Consider the following 15899-nt stretch of genomic DNA (forward strand, 5'->3'; position numbering starts at 1 on the left):
TTAATTTTTCCAAATAGATAAAAGGCTTCCTTGTAACATACTTAAAGTAGACTTGTTTATTCTTTCTGTGCCATCATTAATTTGCTATATAATATTCTTTACTTAATGAGGACTCTGTATACCAACACCAGCTCCATTACTTAGCCCAGCTCCATGACTTCAGTGGATGCTAGTAGGAAAAGTATTTTCTATTTGTCTACGTTTATAGTATTAGTATTCCTGTTCAGACTGTACCAGTGGAAGGTGTGATGAAATAATCGTATTTCCCGCTTAGGGCAGGGCAGCAGGTTCCAGTATTATCAATTCCATCACTGAATGTAATTACTTGTCACTATATAATTAGTTAGTGTAGTACGTCCTGTCCCGCTCACAATGGACATATAAGACCTTCCCTAATATAACAACAATGTCTAGAGACGGCTCAATTGTATTCATTAGTTTTACACTGAATGTGTCCACCCTGTAAATATACCTGTAGGCTCCGAGATGATTACATTGATGCACTAGTTGCCTACGCTAATCTACAAGCTGACCAAGGGATGGAAGATGATGCAAAGAAAACAATTGACAAGGCTATGGCCATCAACTCTAATAATGCTGATCTGCTTAATAATTATGGAACTATTTTCAGCAAGTTGGGTATGTAGTTAGGTACACGTACACCAAATTTGTAGTCACAACAGTATGTGTGTTGTGTAGAGTGTGTAGAGTGTTTGTCCATGGGATAACGGCAGTGTTTGTATTAGGTTATGCAGTGTGCAGTCTACTTCAGCTGCAGGTACTGACAGATTGAGCCCAGGGTAGGCTGTGATTACCAGACCATTTTGGCCAGTTATCAGCTACACCATTGGTAGTATAGGGGCCAGTTGTTGGGTGTTAATTAAGTGTATTCACTGCTTAGGATGGTTTTCATTATGTCTTGGATCTGGTTAATGCAAAAGACACAATCTCTGATTTGTGGTGGATGTGTATCATTTTGTGTGTCATAATTCATATGTGCCATATGCACACACCTAGCTGCTGATGTGTAGTGTGTAAATTACTTCACTATGGCTAGGACTACAGTTTAAAGCTGCTGAAGCCTATCAAAAAGCCATTACAATTAACAACAGACATCTCACTGCCATGAGAAACCTTGCTGGTATCTATAAATCGCTTGGCAATGATGGTGATTGTGAAGAAATGTACAAAATGTGAGTTATGCTTGTTGGTTGGCTGGCTATATAGTGTGTGTGAATGGGCTAGTTTGTAGTGGGCAGGCACGCCTGTACTGGTACAACAGTAATTAATAACTTGTTATTTATAGCTAGCTAGTTCACAGATGTTCACTTGTCTCTGTGAACACCTTCTTCATACCAAGCTGTCTAAGAATAAACACTACCTTATATGGTGTATATATATACAGGTCACTAGCTGTGGAGCCAACAGCTGATGCCTACCATGGCCTGGGAGCACTCTACTTCAATACCGGAAGGCTAGAGGAAGCCAAACTGGCACTTGGACAGTCACTAAACTTGGAGCCAAGTCGCATTGACAGTAGTTGTGGTTATGTAAGGAATATTAATGAGCAGTAGTGTTAAGAATTTGTTTAGACTTATACTTTCCCTTGTTCTACATTTAACTTTGTAGTGGAGAGACTTATCCTGTAACATTGGTTTGAAGTTTGATAGGAGATCCTTTTGAACTAAATGTCTGATCATTTATTAGTTTATACAGTAACAGATTATTACAGGAAGAAGTCCCTCCACCCTGTGAAGCCATATTGCTGCTGTTCTGTTGCAGGCACAAGTGCTGGCTAAGCTTGGCCAATCAGAGAAGAGTATCGAGTTACTTAGTCAACTAGCTAGGGCCAACCCATCAAGAGTGGAGCCACTTCGTCACCTTGGAGCAATCCATGCCAGCAGAGGAGAACTGCAACAAGTAATGTTATTGTAATTCTTCTTATTAGTACTTTACAGTGTCCAGCACTGATGTTTAATCAGTATTAGCTGTCCCTTAGGCCACTTCAACTAAATCTTTGTTTCTCGGGCCCGACCGACCCTATATTTTTCAGCATAAAATAATTGTGCTAATCACGTGATCACTATGCAAAGAGTGATAATGCCACGAAGGAGTTGCAAATTTATCTTTAAGCTCTCAAAAAGTAAGTAACACTAAATATCTCAACATATAGCTACCTACTCACAAGTGATACAGCAACCGTAATGTAGCTTAGCCACCATTTGACTCACAATATCACTCTTCAGCTAGCAAAATAGCCTATTTTTAATTTTATTTTACCGACCTACATACCTTTATTTGGCTGAATTTCGCCCAAGAAACAAAAGATTTAGTTGAAGTGGTCTTATCTATTTTGCCTGCATGTCTCAACCATGCAGGTGTGCACCAACAACTATTTCAAAAATGATTTATAGCAACCAGTAATACAAATACACAGTTCACAGAATACAACATCCTCTGAGTTATAAACATGGAGTATTGAGGAGTATGAAATGTTGGTGACACTTATCATTAGAAATTATCACCTTTTATTTTCTAATTATCATCCTAAAGAAAGAACAAGGTAGACTTGATTAGTTAATGAGCAAGGTTGGTAAAGGCTGCTACTGCACTAAACCAATAACTCATGCAACCCTAACTTGTTCATTATTGGGATGTAGCTCTTACCAAAATAGTCAAAACAAGTAAGACAACAAAGAAATTTACTGCAGCATCTCCCACCACCTCCAGAACAGGATACTCTCTGTGACAGTAACATCATACCAGCAATAAGGGGATGTTGACTTTATTTGGATTAATACATAACTATTTGAATTGTTAATTAATAGACCGTTATATACTCCAGACATCAGTTGTGTGTAATCTTTTGTCGTTAACTTGATAACTACCTAGTGGGTGGGTGAGTGGCCAGATCATCTAGTCAGTTTCTATACATTAACGTCTTATTATGGTTATCATTATTATGGTTATTGGAGAAGTGTGAAGTGAGGATAGATGGCTATGTAGTGTTGATGATGTCATTGCTACTCATTGTTCTTTGCTATACAATAGATCAGAGAGATCGTTAATTGGTGTTTATCTCACCAGGCCATGGCCACTACTGATCTTGGATTAACACTACATCCTGACAATGCCCAGCTACTGAAAATGAAGGGAGATATATTAAGAGACATGAAAGAAATGTTAGAGGCTGAAAAAGTAAAATATTTTATAATCTGTGGTCCAGCAAGTGTTTTGCTTACAGTACTACAGGAAGGCCTTGAAAGTGTCATCAGATATTGTAGGGGCTCATCATAACCTTGCTACATTACTACACCTTAGGGTTAGTTGATATATTGTAGCATGTCAACTGCCGATATACCACTGTTATAGGGTGCTTATGACGAGGCAAGAGTACACTATGAGATAGCTCTGGAACAAGAACCCAACAATGAAGTTCTAATTACTAACATGAGAAAGCTTGAAAGAGCTACAGTTGCTAGGCACTAATACACTAGTAGCTAGGAAGCCATTTCACAATCCTTACAATTATTATTATTTAAACAAATTGTGCATGTGTTTACAACAAAACGTAGTATTATTATGGGATAGCATGGTACAACCACCCACTCATTCTTTCTGTGAGTGAATAATTTACATAATTAAAATTCCTCACTAACAATTAGATGGGATGTGGCCAGTATAGAGAACACACACACATAACTGAGCCCATACAACTGCAGTATTTGTGCCTATAAAATAACCAGCCAGAACTGGTGACAGCATTTACACAGGAAACATGACAGTGTTCAGAGTACAGATATTGATATTGCTGGTGTTGGCAGCAGTTAGCTGGTTGGAGGCTGGCAGAATAGGTGAGTATATCATACTATGTAGTCATGTGTTAAGGTGACAACACTTACTGTAGCCTGTCCTCCTGGATGGATATCAGATAACGGAAAGTTCCCAGGTTGTGTGGCCTGTCCATTGGGTACCTACCAGCACAAACCATCTCGGAAGACATGCAGGGCTTGTCCTACCAATACCACCACACCATCAATTGCAACAATCTCTAGAAGCCAGTGTGTTCCACCTACTAGCAGCAACAAAAGTGGTATGTTGATGTAATAAATGTAGATAGTTCCTCTATAATGAATAATTACTCCATACAGAATCGTGTGACATTGGAAGTTACTCCACTACCGGCTATAAGCCTTGTAATAAGTGTCCTATTGGACACTATAGTGTCAATACCACTACTTGTCTGTCCTGTCCTTCAAGAAGAACCACCACCTCTACCGGAGCCACTCACATAAAAAACTGCACAAAGTTCAGACTACTAGGTACAACATGTTGTTTAAGTGATGATAAGTGGTTGGGCATATATTGGTGTATATTGCAGAGCCCTGTCTGGTGGGATTTGTGTCTCCCTCGGGTTACAAACCTTGTACAAAGTGTACCATTGGAACTTATCAGCCATTTGAAGGCCAAAAAGTTTGTGCTATCTGCCCAGAAGGGTCTAACACAACATCACAAGGAGCTGTCAACTGCACGGCTCACAATGCTACAATGGAAGATATCACGGTACGTTTATTGGCATAACATAGTCACTAAATTGATAATAGGTACATTCTAGGCTCAACCACAGTCAACATTCACCCGCATAAAAGTGGATAAGCCAGCAAAAAAGCCAAAAGGTAGAGTACACTATAATGTGCTCTGATGATAATGTGAAGGGCATCTGTGACTACTCCCTTAGATGTGAAGACTGTGAGATTAGTTGAAATACAAGGAGAATTCTCTTCTAAGAATTACCCTGAACATTATCCAGTGGGTACAATACAATATTGGAAGATTCACTGTCATCCTGATGAACTCGTTGGGATCATTTTACTGAACATGAGTTTGTCAGAAGGTGACTTCGTGCAGTTCAGAGATGAGCAATGCAATGGAACACTGGATATTCCATGGTCCATTGTGTTCAGAAAACAACACTCTGTCAGCGTACTATTCTCTGGCAAGGCTGGTAACAACACAGGTTTTGATGTGCACTTCTTGTGCATAAGTAAGTACTGCTGGAAATTTATGCCCAGCTGATTTTACCTGCTGGCCAACAGGTGAACAGAAGAGGTCAATGGCTGAAAGTATCTTGTACAACAGAGGAGTAATGAAAATCATAAAGGTCAGTTACTGGCTGGTTTAGCTAAACATGACTAATTAACCTTTTGCATAGGGAGATAAGGTGGCTGTAAAGAAGGCCATTGAGCTGATATTAAACCCGTTAGCTCTACTTCATGGCTTCAGCGATCCATACCAAAGAAGAATCTTGCAACTTCACTTCGGCGGAAACATTTGATGATGGCAGAGTGACTTTTTAACTTTATATAGTTAACCAGCCGGACATATGATCACTAGTGTACATATAATACTGTAATAGATAACATTAAATAATTTTTAGTGAAGGAATGTTGTTTGGTCAAGGAAATGCTTCAGTGGTTGAAATGCCGATCCACTCCAACCTGTTTGTTAGAGGAAATTCATAGTGGAGAGTGTTTGATAATAGTATATGAATATCACCAACTTGTTAATTAATGTAGCCAAGTCAATTAGTTTATAGAGAATTAAATCCTATGTATATGTCAGTTTGGTATTTCAGTGATGGAAGACATCAAAGAGTTGTGATATATGAGTCGGGGAGGCCATCAAACATCAGAAGTTTCACATTACTACTATCATATGCATACAGGCAGTAGTTGCAGCCATACCAATACAGCCACCGACCTATGTATACAATCTATTCAACAAAAAACTATACACACACATTAGTTATAGCTAGCAGGTAAGTTCATGGCTTTTAGGAGGTGTAGTCACTGTCACATGATGCCACTAGCAACAGTGGCAGCTGCCACAACTGAACTCATATAAATGACTACCTTCAGCACAATTGTGGTATTTACGGGTGCATGAGGCGATTTGCAATGGAAAATAGTTTCAGCTAATCAATCAAATGCCTTCATTCAATTTTGTTGATTGTGTTTTGGTAGCTAACAGTATGTAACTGGTGAGTAGTGTACTCAAGCCACGAATTGTACCTGCAATTTGCAACCAACTCAATACTGCGTGTAGCTATTAGTGCTTGTATCGCGTAATGACGTATTATAGCGCACGTGTTTTGATCACGTGCCTAGGCTGTCGAGTGAAAATTGTTTACTAAGTCTCTCTCCGATTCATCACGGTTCTGTCGCCGTTAATTGTCCCTAATCCTGGTAAGATTGTCCGTGTGTCCACCCGTTATAAATTCCACGCAGAATTGATTACTTGATGATGTCAATGCGCATGCGTTTACTTTCGCGGTATTTTTCAGTTGGTGGCTGGCGCATTCCGGGATGGCGGTCAACGAAAGTCAAGTGATCCTGACGATATGCTCGAAAAGACCCGGCCAGTCAACCAGTCAAGAGAACGAAGATGATGAAAATAAGATTGAAGCCTACCGCGTACTGACCAGGTGACGGTACTCAGTGTACACCGTATTCTTCATGGTTACCACCATTGCAGCCATCTCAAACAATCAGGGAGCAACCTACTACCTCAACTATTGGATAAGTTCTGTGAAATTGTACCTCTGGCCCTGGTTAGTATAGCTCACGTGCTGTACCTGCACCAATTACACTTCCCCTCGTAGAATGATGCGGGCGCCTCTAATCAAGAATTAGCTGTTGCATCATTACAATTCCTAGGACATAGCTTGTTTGATCAGCCACTAGCCAAAATGTGAGTACCCTAATGTATTGCAGTGATGTCATTTTGCATCATTACAGTTCACAAGCTGAAGTGATTGTACCCAGTAAGTGATTTAATACAGTGGAACCTCTTTTCGTGGGGGCAAGAATTGTTGGGGATAGACCAAAATCTTTGTGCATACTGCCCCTTTGATTAGAGATTAATGGTCTGTAGCATCACATACCTGTGCAGATGGAATGTCGTGATAACCACTTAAATTAAACCTTTGTTTCCGTTGTCATCAATAACGTCTTTCCTAGTCAAGGTCAACACAAATATTCTTAACAAATGCCTTTTACTGTGTACTTGGGGTTCAGACCGGATGTCTTCACATAGCATTGCCATTACAAAACACGAGAAAATTTTGTATGAGTTATGCATTAATTCACAACCAAGCAATCTGATTGGTTGCACCTGATTCTCGTAATCTAGTACAAGCACATAGTGCTAGACAGATCGGATCCTTAATTTCTAATGAATGGGACAGCTGCGCCTTCCCTTGCTTCTGGAGTGTTCGTGTTATTAAAGACTTTTCTACTGAGCCTCTAAATGGGAGAGGTTGTTAAAAGAGGTTTCACTTGTAGTGATAGCAATTGTTACTATGTGCTATGACAGTATTGTGTGAGCTGGCACAACAACGTCCAAGTATTGATGTCATAACACACCTCCTCTGGTGTTTAGCCAATCACAAGATGAGCTGTTCAGCTTCCATGGTGACTGCCCATGTGAGTATAACATTGGCTATAATGTGTGCTCATGTGAGGTCACATGATCCAGGTCAAGGTCCAAGTAATGATGGTAACACAGCTCATAATGACTCACAAACACTCCTCGTTTGCTGTTGAAGCTGAGTGCCTTAATCTGCTACATAGGTGAGCATCGTGTTGTCATGGTAATTGTGATCTACTTTTTCACAGGGCAAAACAGCGTTTAGAGTATTGTATTGTGTAGGTATTTTCATATTAAAGTTGTTTGAGTTTAGTTTAGGGTACTCTTGTTTATGACTGTCAAGCGTGTAAAGAAGTAATGTAGCTGTGTTGCTTTTGGTTGTCAATGGCACCACTTCCCTGTGTTGTTACTTGTTTAATTCTACAAAATTTGCTAAAACCTGTTTATCGACCAGTGCTGTTGTAGTCAATGTATTCCCAAACTATCCTTCAGTCATCATACACAAATCACTGGCCCCAATGAGAAAATCCAATGTGGTGGCTGGGGAGTTGTAGTATTAATAGTTGTAGTATTGTTGTTGTATTTGAAGAAATCTTAACCGTGTCTGTGAGTTACATTGTTACTACAGACTAACTTGTGTGATCTAATATTTGGTTCCCCAACAGCTCTAGTTACACATTATTGGTCTATCCTTACAGATTGTACAAGGATCACGAGGCAGTATTTTTGTCACTGGAGCCGATGATGTGGTACCCAACTATCGTTACATTGCTGACTGGACAACACCAAAAGGTGATAACTTGTGGTCATGATGTGTGTTTCCATGGTAACAAGACAGTGTGGCAGTGCTGATAATAATGATTAGCTGTTTGTAAAATTAGTAGGTCATTAGCGGCTCCTCTGAAAATTGTACAAAGTGAATTATAGTTGGACAGGGTTGTGGTAGTATTACAAGTAAGAGTGCTGCTGAAGTCACACAAGTGCAACAAGCATTGTGTGGTCACTTACTAGAGATTGTGGTTTGGTAGTGAACAACATTCACTTCCATCATAGCTATACAACTCTCAATGGGGATTGGAAACTGTGTCGTGTGCTTACCTCTACAATTGGATGTTACTGGTTGGATACGAGGTGTGTTTCGCTTGCTACTGCTTTGAAAAAGGCTAACATTTCTTCCTACTGTAGACTATTATTGTGAGTTTAGTTTAATATGAAAGTTCTGTAAGGTTGAGCGACACAAGCTGCTGTGGTGAGTGGCCTTCGCACAACAGAAACTTGTTATATTGTGCCGTTTTTTACACCAAGGTACGTTTCTGTTCCTGTAGCCTCTGTACACATTTCCTGTATCAACAATACATGACTATCAATGATACGTGGCTTTTTTGATCATTAGAATTTAACAGAATGGTTTGTAAGCCACACCCTTAATTTAAATGCTTTGTATTTCTTTTGTTACAACTTTGCTCAAGTCGTGTTTCTGTTCTTGTAACTCCATACAGTTGTCTGGTGTAACTATTTGTCTTTAAATCAAATGTTCAAGCAAAGCTAGTGACACACTTTGCTCACATGATCTAGTTCCTCTCGCTAAACCTGACTCCATCAATGGAATCACGAAAACCACATTCAAGTATGAAAGACAGCTATTTCTGGCACGTGACACTGTTCCCAACCTTTGTATATTTATGCTTCCATACAGCCTGTCACAACACCTTGGAATCATTTTGTTGTGGAATTACATGTCTGGATAGGTTATTATGCCAAGTAGAAGATTGTAAACAGCTTGAAGGTAATGCAAGAACATAGAGTACTTAAGAACTAGCCCATTGTCGACCATTAATTAAATGAACACTAGTTGTTGTCAAGTGATACAATCATGACTACTGCTAGGACCTGACTGAAATGGCTGCTTGTCAGGGAGAATCTTCATAGGGCAGTTCTTTCAAACTGCAGAACAAAACAGTACAAAATTTTTCTATTACACATTCCTTACATCCTGAATTTTACATTAGTTATCTCTGCAGTAGTTTCCCTCTCAATAGTTACAAAGGATATGAGTAATTTCCTTTGTTGTCCGAAGACTTAATAAAGACAGTAGTTGCGGCAGTGTTAGTTTCCCATGATCTAATAACATGTCTTAAGATGATAGTAACACTTCCACCAGCCGCTGCCTGAACACCACTAGTGGATCCCTCCCTACAATGCTGGGCTGTGTGAGGGTCTTTACAGCAAGAATTTTCAGATGAAGACAATATACAAATTGGCACGACCTTATTAAGTACATTGTGGGTAGCCCTCACCCAAACTTGTCTACCATCGTAATATCATGTGGGTACTGTGTATTGGCCCAATTAGTATATTGTTTTGGAATAAACATTTTTATTGGTGAAAGCACACCTGTTATTTCCATGCAATACACACCTGACGCCTTAAATTCTGGAGTATCAAAACTTCAGGTGTCAAAACTCTATTAATAATTTTACTAAATGCCAGAGCTGCATAACTTTACGTGTACATATCAGGTAAAAGCCTGAACGTCCCATGTTACAAGTAACACTTCTGATCTGTAGCAGGCTAATAGCCTGTGCCGGGTGATCATTCATCCCAGCCAATATTGTTAATTATGCATGCGCGTGATACAACCACGACAATATGAATACAACCACTGGATATATTGTATATACTGAAAATTTGGCACTTTTACAGAGGTCAGAAAACCAATTCTTATCTTGCGATAAACTAGTTTGAGGATTATTTTCTTTCTGTGTCTGTCATCTAACTCTTGAGCAACAGCTAGAAGTGTTGATGCAGGATCAGAGGTTCAGTTGGTATGATAGGAAGCTTCTCTTTACTGATTAATCCCAAAACTGCTTGATGGTCATCATTCCGGGAGTTTAGTGTATCAGCTTTGTTAGACATAGATTTGCTTGCTCAACTTGTAAGGATTGTAAGGAAGGAAGGTGAATTTGCTGGTTCCCATAGTGAGAATGCACACAAGTTGCTTCATGAGACTGTTACAATGATTAACCTCACGATATTAAGATACATTTTTTGGCATAGCATTGAATTTATCATACATTCCATGGGACATGTCTTCAGAGAGTGTGAGCCACAAGTCGCATTGAACAGCCTTTCAGGAAGACAAGCCTTGTTGCAGTATGGACATTGGTCACCAAGTAGGCATCACTTCTATTCTCTGGGGATGAACCTCCCTGATACTTCTTTGCCTGATTAGCCTCAGGAGACAATGATGCTTAGTTTAGGTTTCTTGTATTCATGCCTTCATTGTTCCAATTGACATGCACTCTCTGTCACAAACCACGAGGCAAACGTGAACAACTCTGCAAATAATATGTCAGATCCTCTCAGGCACCATTAAGAGTCACCATGACACTACAGCTTGACAAATTTGTGACGTTCTGGAATAAAAAGACCAAAGAAGAGAAAAGCGCTGCCACCAAGGATCACATGCTCATACGTAGTTGTGGGTGGCTCCTTTGATCTGAGATGGGAAAATGTTACATAGTACTGTTACCTGCACCATTTAACATTCAAAACCTGGTTTCATGCTGGTCTATATTTTAGAGGGGTCACCATGGTAGTTTTAACCCTTGTATATCCTGCGCAACAGATATGAATTCTTAATGGGCAAATATACACTGCAAGTACTGTCCTGTGTTATTACTAATAATGGTGTGTGTTGATAGTTTTAGTTTGGGATGTGCATGGTATTGACTCCTCCTTAATTGCACTTCTTTTGACTAATTTTACTGCCCCCAACAAGTTATGGTGGCTGAATATGACATGTGTCATACATGTGTCATACATGTGTCATACATGTGTCATACATGTGTCATACATGTGTTTGGTGTGCCAGCTGTCTGTGTTGTTAGTGTGTAGTACAAGATGATTTGACTGGCCCAGTAAACATCCTTCACTGGTATAGGAAGGATTGTTGGTTAAAACTCTGGAGGGATGAAACATGATATTATTTGTGTTGCTGCACCCCATTTTCACAAGCCATTATTGAGGAAGGTGAATTGCTCTACTTGAAACTTTCCTTTTGTTTCCAATAACGCATGAACATAAGTGGGAACTATATTTATGGGGAAATGAACAAAATTTTACTGTGAATAGAGTACATTGACATACTCAATTGCTCTTGTTTGCCTATCCACTTCTATAGTGGATCACATGACAGTGTATCACAACTTCAGTTTGCTGGCATTAATTTCAATTGTTTAATTACTTGTCAATTCACATCTTTGATTTGTATGCAAACATGACATCCAAGGCTGTCCCAGCCAATGGTTTCATTGTTTCATGCTAGCAGCCATACAATGCTGGTCCCAGCCCTAACCTGACAAGCCTGTTATCCATGAATAGGTGGGCACTAGCCTAACCATTAGTATTTAGTGATCATTTAATCAGATAGCAGGCACCACATAGGGTCATTATTAATTTCTGTTAATCGAAGTGTGGTGGAGCAATGTATTATTATTAATATAATATTTCCTATTAGAAGCTCTTTATACCAACAGTACAAGGTGTGACAATACAAGGTGCAGCTTGCCTTGAAACAAGGTGTAAATTTGAACCCTAATGTTTGACTAGCAAACAAAGTACATAACAATAATTTTAATATATTTTGCATGCTACAAGTTACTGAAAATGCTGAAGTACTACACTAGCTCACATGTAAATTGCAGTATGTGCAATGTACACATCATGGACTTACCTTTTGTCCTCCTTTGTGTTCCATTTCTTCTTGCTGACAGTGCAAGGTGTTGATGAGTGGTAAGCTAGTGCGTGATGGCTTCCTTATGTTTGTATCAGAAATTGTCCATATTAGTGTTGCACCAATAATCGGTTGAATTAGCCAATATTACAAGTATTGGTATTGGTTACTGGCATTGGTTACAAAGTACAAATAATTTGCCGATTAACCGAAACCCACAATCAACCATTAATGACATCAATGAATGCAGTGATTGCAGCAGTAAATGGTACAACATTATATTTGCTGTAACGGTTTTGTAACTGTTTAAACTTGTTTGGTTGCAAAGTGTGACTGCAAGACTATACCAGGCTGTGTATATATATTATATATCGGCTGCCCACACAATTAGTCTATCACTCTTCACAAAGGGTCTGGAATCCAACTAAAAACACTGTTTGATAAGTTGGCCTAGCTGTTTTATAACTTCTTGGCTTCCTTTTCCAAACTGTATATAGCAAACATTGCAACAAAATGAAAAACAAAAGAAAGAGGCTGCCCACGCATTTAATTACATAGATTACATTATCATTACAAATGCAACATATAGTAGAGCAGCTAAGTGACAAATTTGATGAAATTGTTCGCTTTGTGATAAAAGTACCAAATTTTCTGTGGAAGTGAGTAAGGTATACTAAATCATTTGAGATACAGTGCCATGTCAAAATCATTGCCTTAGGGCATGTTTCGAAACTTTTAAACTAGGTTATAAGTCCATTTGATCAGGAAACCGTACAAATGCATCCAAAACCTTCATTTTTGCTTAAATAGCATAAACGTGTTTCAAATTTACGGGTTCAATCACAAAATCTTTCAAAATGTGGTAAAATAAACAGTTTTTAAACACTTCTGTAAGTAGCACGGCACCTCATGTTGGCAACTTACAGTTCTAATTAAAACACACTAGCTCTACAACATAAAGCATAGAATAGTTAGTTTACAGTGTTACATCACCCTCTGCTGTAGAGAGCTTGTCCTCAAGTGTAGAATGTCGATTGTGTTGAGGGTTCTGTCGAAGTCCATAGTGAGCTTTGTCCCTTCTCCTATCCACCATAGGTAAAAGTTGAGGTTCTAGTGTTCCTTCATCATTACTCCATTCCTCATCTTCACTGGTTGTTAGATCACTAGATTCAGTATCATTTTTACCACCATTATTGTCAATTGTCACTTTGTATAGAATTCTCCTCTAAAAGCTGCTCCACCCGTTTGGGTGGTTTTCCTGGCCCTTCGCTGTTACCGCCATACCAATAATAACCAGCTGGGAAATTGGGGACATGGCTAGACTGATTAGGGATCTGCAATACATATCAATACAGCAATATATCAATACAGCAAATAAGTATCACAATACAATACTGTACTTAGAAAATATCAATATATCAAAGTTTCTATTAGAAACAGTCAGTGATTGGTCTATTACTGCAGCAGTGATCTCTTTCTTAGACAAAGCCTCTCTATTACCGGTGCAACATTGCAGGAAGCCATACAGATATATGTTTATAAGTGCTGCTGTTATTATGAAAACAGTAGCTGTTACACTTTACTGCACCACTAAGCAGTATTCAATCTGTTAATTAATTTACATCCTCAGTTGGAATTCGGCAGTCAAGTCCAAATAATACAGTAAGTATGATGGTTTTTCTCCAGTGGAGTCGCGTGGTATATTCTGGTAGGCAAACAATACTCCAGAGAGATAACGGTCCCATTGACATCCAAATGTGGCTGCATGTTTACGTAAAGCTGTCTTCAGGGTATGGTTAAACTGCTCTACCATCCCATCACACAGGGGATGGTAGGCCGTTGTGTTCAGTTTGTGCACTCCTAACTTCTTGCAGATGTCTAACATAAGATGTGACAGTAAGTTAGTGCCCCTATCTGAGAGTAGTGCTGCCCAAACTATGGTATAACTTCTTCTGTAAGTGTTTTACTAGTCTGATAGCTTTCTGGTCGGTACAGGAAAGGCTAGTGGCCACTTGGTAAGGAAGTCCTGAAAAACTACTGCATGACGATTGCCTAATGTGTTTACTGGCAAGTCCATTATGTCCACCCCAATAATTTGAAATGGCCTCTGAACAGGTATTGGGTGCAGGGGGGGATTAACCCGTCCTATGCTATTTACTATGGCACACTGAAGGCATGATGAATGCAATGTCAGTATACATGCCTGGCCACCACCAGTGCCTCAAAAGAGCCTTGTACAGCTTCACCCCAGAGAAGTGTCCTGCCGTGTGGCCACTATGATTTTCCTCTGCTATTTGTGCTCTCCTCTGCTTGGGGACTACACACATTGTTTGCAGTGATCCTTCTTTGAATCAATAAAATATAGTATTCCATCGATCAGTGCAAAGTGTGGGGCTTGAGCTACCACCTTATTAGCCTGAGGAGGATCCACTGGTAGATTTTTATTTGCTAGGAAGTCAATAAGGTCTTTGAACTCAGGATCTGTCCACTGAGCAGGTCATTGGTTTGTGAATTACAGCTAATAGGATATGTCGTTGTCCAGTGTGGAGATAGTTCCAACACAAGGAAAGGTATGATGCAGGTCATCTGTTGTCATAATTTGTACAACTTGTATTTCCTCTTGCTGTTCTCTAGCTGGTGTACCTTGCGGATTACGTGAGAGGGCATCTGCATTGAAATTTTCCTCTCTGGCTTATAAAAAATCTGTATACTTTGCACCACCATCAAGCATGGTAGGGCTTGGAGTTTCCAGAACTGCTTTCACAATAGAATGATCGGTGTAAATGGTAGCATCATTCCCATATAAGTAGGCATGAAAATGACTAACTGCCCACACAGCATCTAGGATTTCAAGCTCTGTGATAACATATCTCTTCTCTGTCACTGAGAGGGCTCAGCCGGCATATGCTACTGGGTGAATTTCACCACTGTCTTGCAACTGTGACTAAACCGCTTCAAGTCCTTGAACTGATGCACTGGTCTCCATTCTGATATTAAAGTTGGGGTAAGACAGCACTGGAGAAGGGGTTAGTTTGTGTTTCAGACTTCAAAAGCCAGTCGGCAGTCTGGTGACCAGTGAAATGTTGCATCCTTTTGTGTTAAGGAGTGTAGTGGGTATGTAAGTATTGTAAACCCAGCAAAACATCTTCTATAATAAGATTCCTAGAAATTGTCTTACTTCCTTTATTGTTGATGGCTGGGGGGAAATCTTTAACAGCAGAAACAGGATTGGGATTCATTGAATGCCAGCTGGGGTAATGAGATGGCCCAAACTGGCAAAGAAAATGATACTTGGTTGGTTTCAGCTTTAGTCCTGCAGTTTCAGGTACTCCAGATGGGAATCATGTATCAGAAAACACAGGGACATCATCCAGGCGCACTGACACACAGTCATGTCCATCACTGGGATTACGTCTCATCAGCACATGTTGCATGAGACACTGAAATACTGCAGGAGCATTCTTTAATCACAACAAATACAAATTCAAATAAGCCGTGACTGGTGTACTTGCCAGAATCCTGAAGCTAAGTTCAAAGTAGAGAAATGTTTGGCTTCACCCAGCTGGTCCAGTACGTCGTCTATTCTTGGGAGTGAGAACATGTCATCCTTAGTCACTGAGCTTAGCTGACAGTAATCGTAATGATGCGTCTTTTTGGACTAAAACAACAGGGGCATAGATAATACCTTGTTATTTCATTGCTTGAAGTTGCTTGGAAATTTCTTGTCTAGCAGCAA

General features: G+C 39.6%; 3 protein-coding genes across 6 annotated transcripts in view; all 3 read left to right on the plus strand.

Moving 5' to 3' along the window:
- The window catches only part of LOC136248651 (protein O-mannosyl-transferase TMTC1-like), an 8807-nt gene extending 5219 nt beyond the window's left edge, over positions 1–3588 (plus strand). For 2 of the 3 annotated variants that reach the window (XM_066040418.1, XM_066040420.1), the window contains 7 exons: positions 479–639; positions 1058–1193; positions 1406–1550; positions 1783–1920; positions 3052–3198; positions 3245–3322; positions 3373–3588. In XM_066040418.1, the coding sequence (XP_065896490.1) occupies positions 479–639; positions 1058–1193; positions 1406–1550; positions 1783–1920; positions 3052–3198; positions 3245–3322; positions 3373–3489 (922 nt within the window). In that variant the 3' untranslated portion in view covers positions 3490–3588. The remainder of the gene's footprint in view (positions 1–478; positions 640–1057; positions 1194–1405; positions 1551–1782; positions 1921–3051; positions 3199–3244; positions 3323–3372) is intronic. The other variant, XM_066040419.1, reaches the window with a different exon arrangement.
- A 125-nt stretch (positions 3589–3713) lies between these two features.
- LOC136248682 (signal peptide, CUB and EGF-like domain-containing protein 2) lies at positions 3714–5445 on the plus strand. Its single transcript, XM_066040462.1, has 8 exons — positions 3714–3854; positions 3908–4093; positions 4152–4322; positions 4382–4563; positions 4616–4676; positions 4739–5044; positions 5097–5161; positions 5213–5445. Exons 1-8 carry the CDS (start codon positions 3779–3781, stop codon positions 5333–5335), a joined length of 1170 nt encoding a protein of 389 aa, XP_065896534.1. The 5' UTR covers positions 3714–3778; the 3' UTR covers positions 5336–5445.
- A 667-nt stretch (positions 5446–6112) lies between these two features.
- LOC136248643 (serine-rich adhesin for platelets-like) overlaps positions 6113–15899 on the plus strand; it is a 49460-nt gene continuing 39673 nt past the window's right edge. For both annotated transcript variants that reach the window (XM_066040408.1, XM_066040409.1), the window contains exons 1-8: positions 6113–6245; positions 6344–6484; positions 6535–6610; positions 6662–6750; positions 6798–6823; positions 7375–7484; positions 7537–7631; positions 8127–8220. In XM_066040408.1, coding sequence (XP_065896480.1) covers positions 6366–6484; positions 6535–6610; positions 6662–6750; positions 6798–6823; positions 7375–7484; positions 7537–7631; positions 8127–8220 — 609 coding nt within the window. In that variant the 5' untranslated portion in view covers positions 6113–6245; positions 6344–6365. The remainder of the gene's footprint in view (positions 6246–6343; positions 6485–6534; positions 6611–6661; positions 6751–6797; positions 6824–7374; positions 7485–7536; positions 7632–8126; positions 8221–15899) is intronic.

Source organism: Dysidea avara, chromosome 3 (genome assembly GCF_963678975.1).
Source record: "Dysidea avara chromosome 3, odDysAvar1.4, whole genome shotgun sequence".
Classification (NCBI taxonomy): domain Eukaryota; kingdom Metazoa; phylum Porifera; class Demospongiae; order Dictyoceratida; family Dysideidae; genus Dysidea; species Dysidea avara.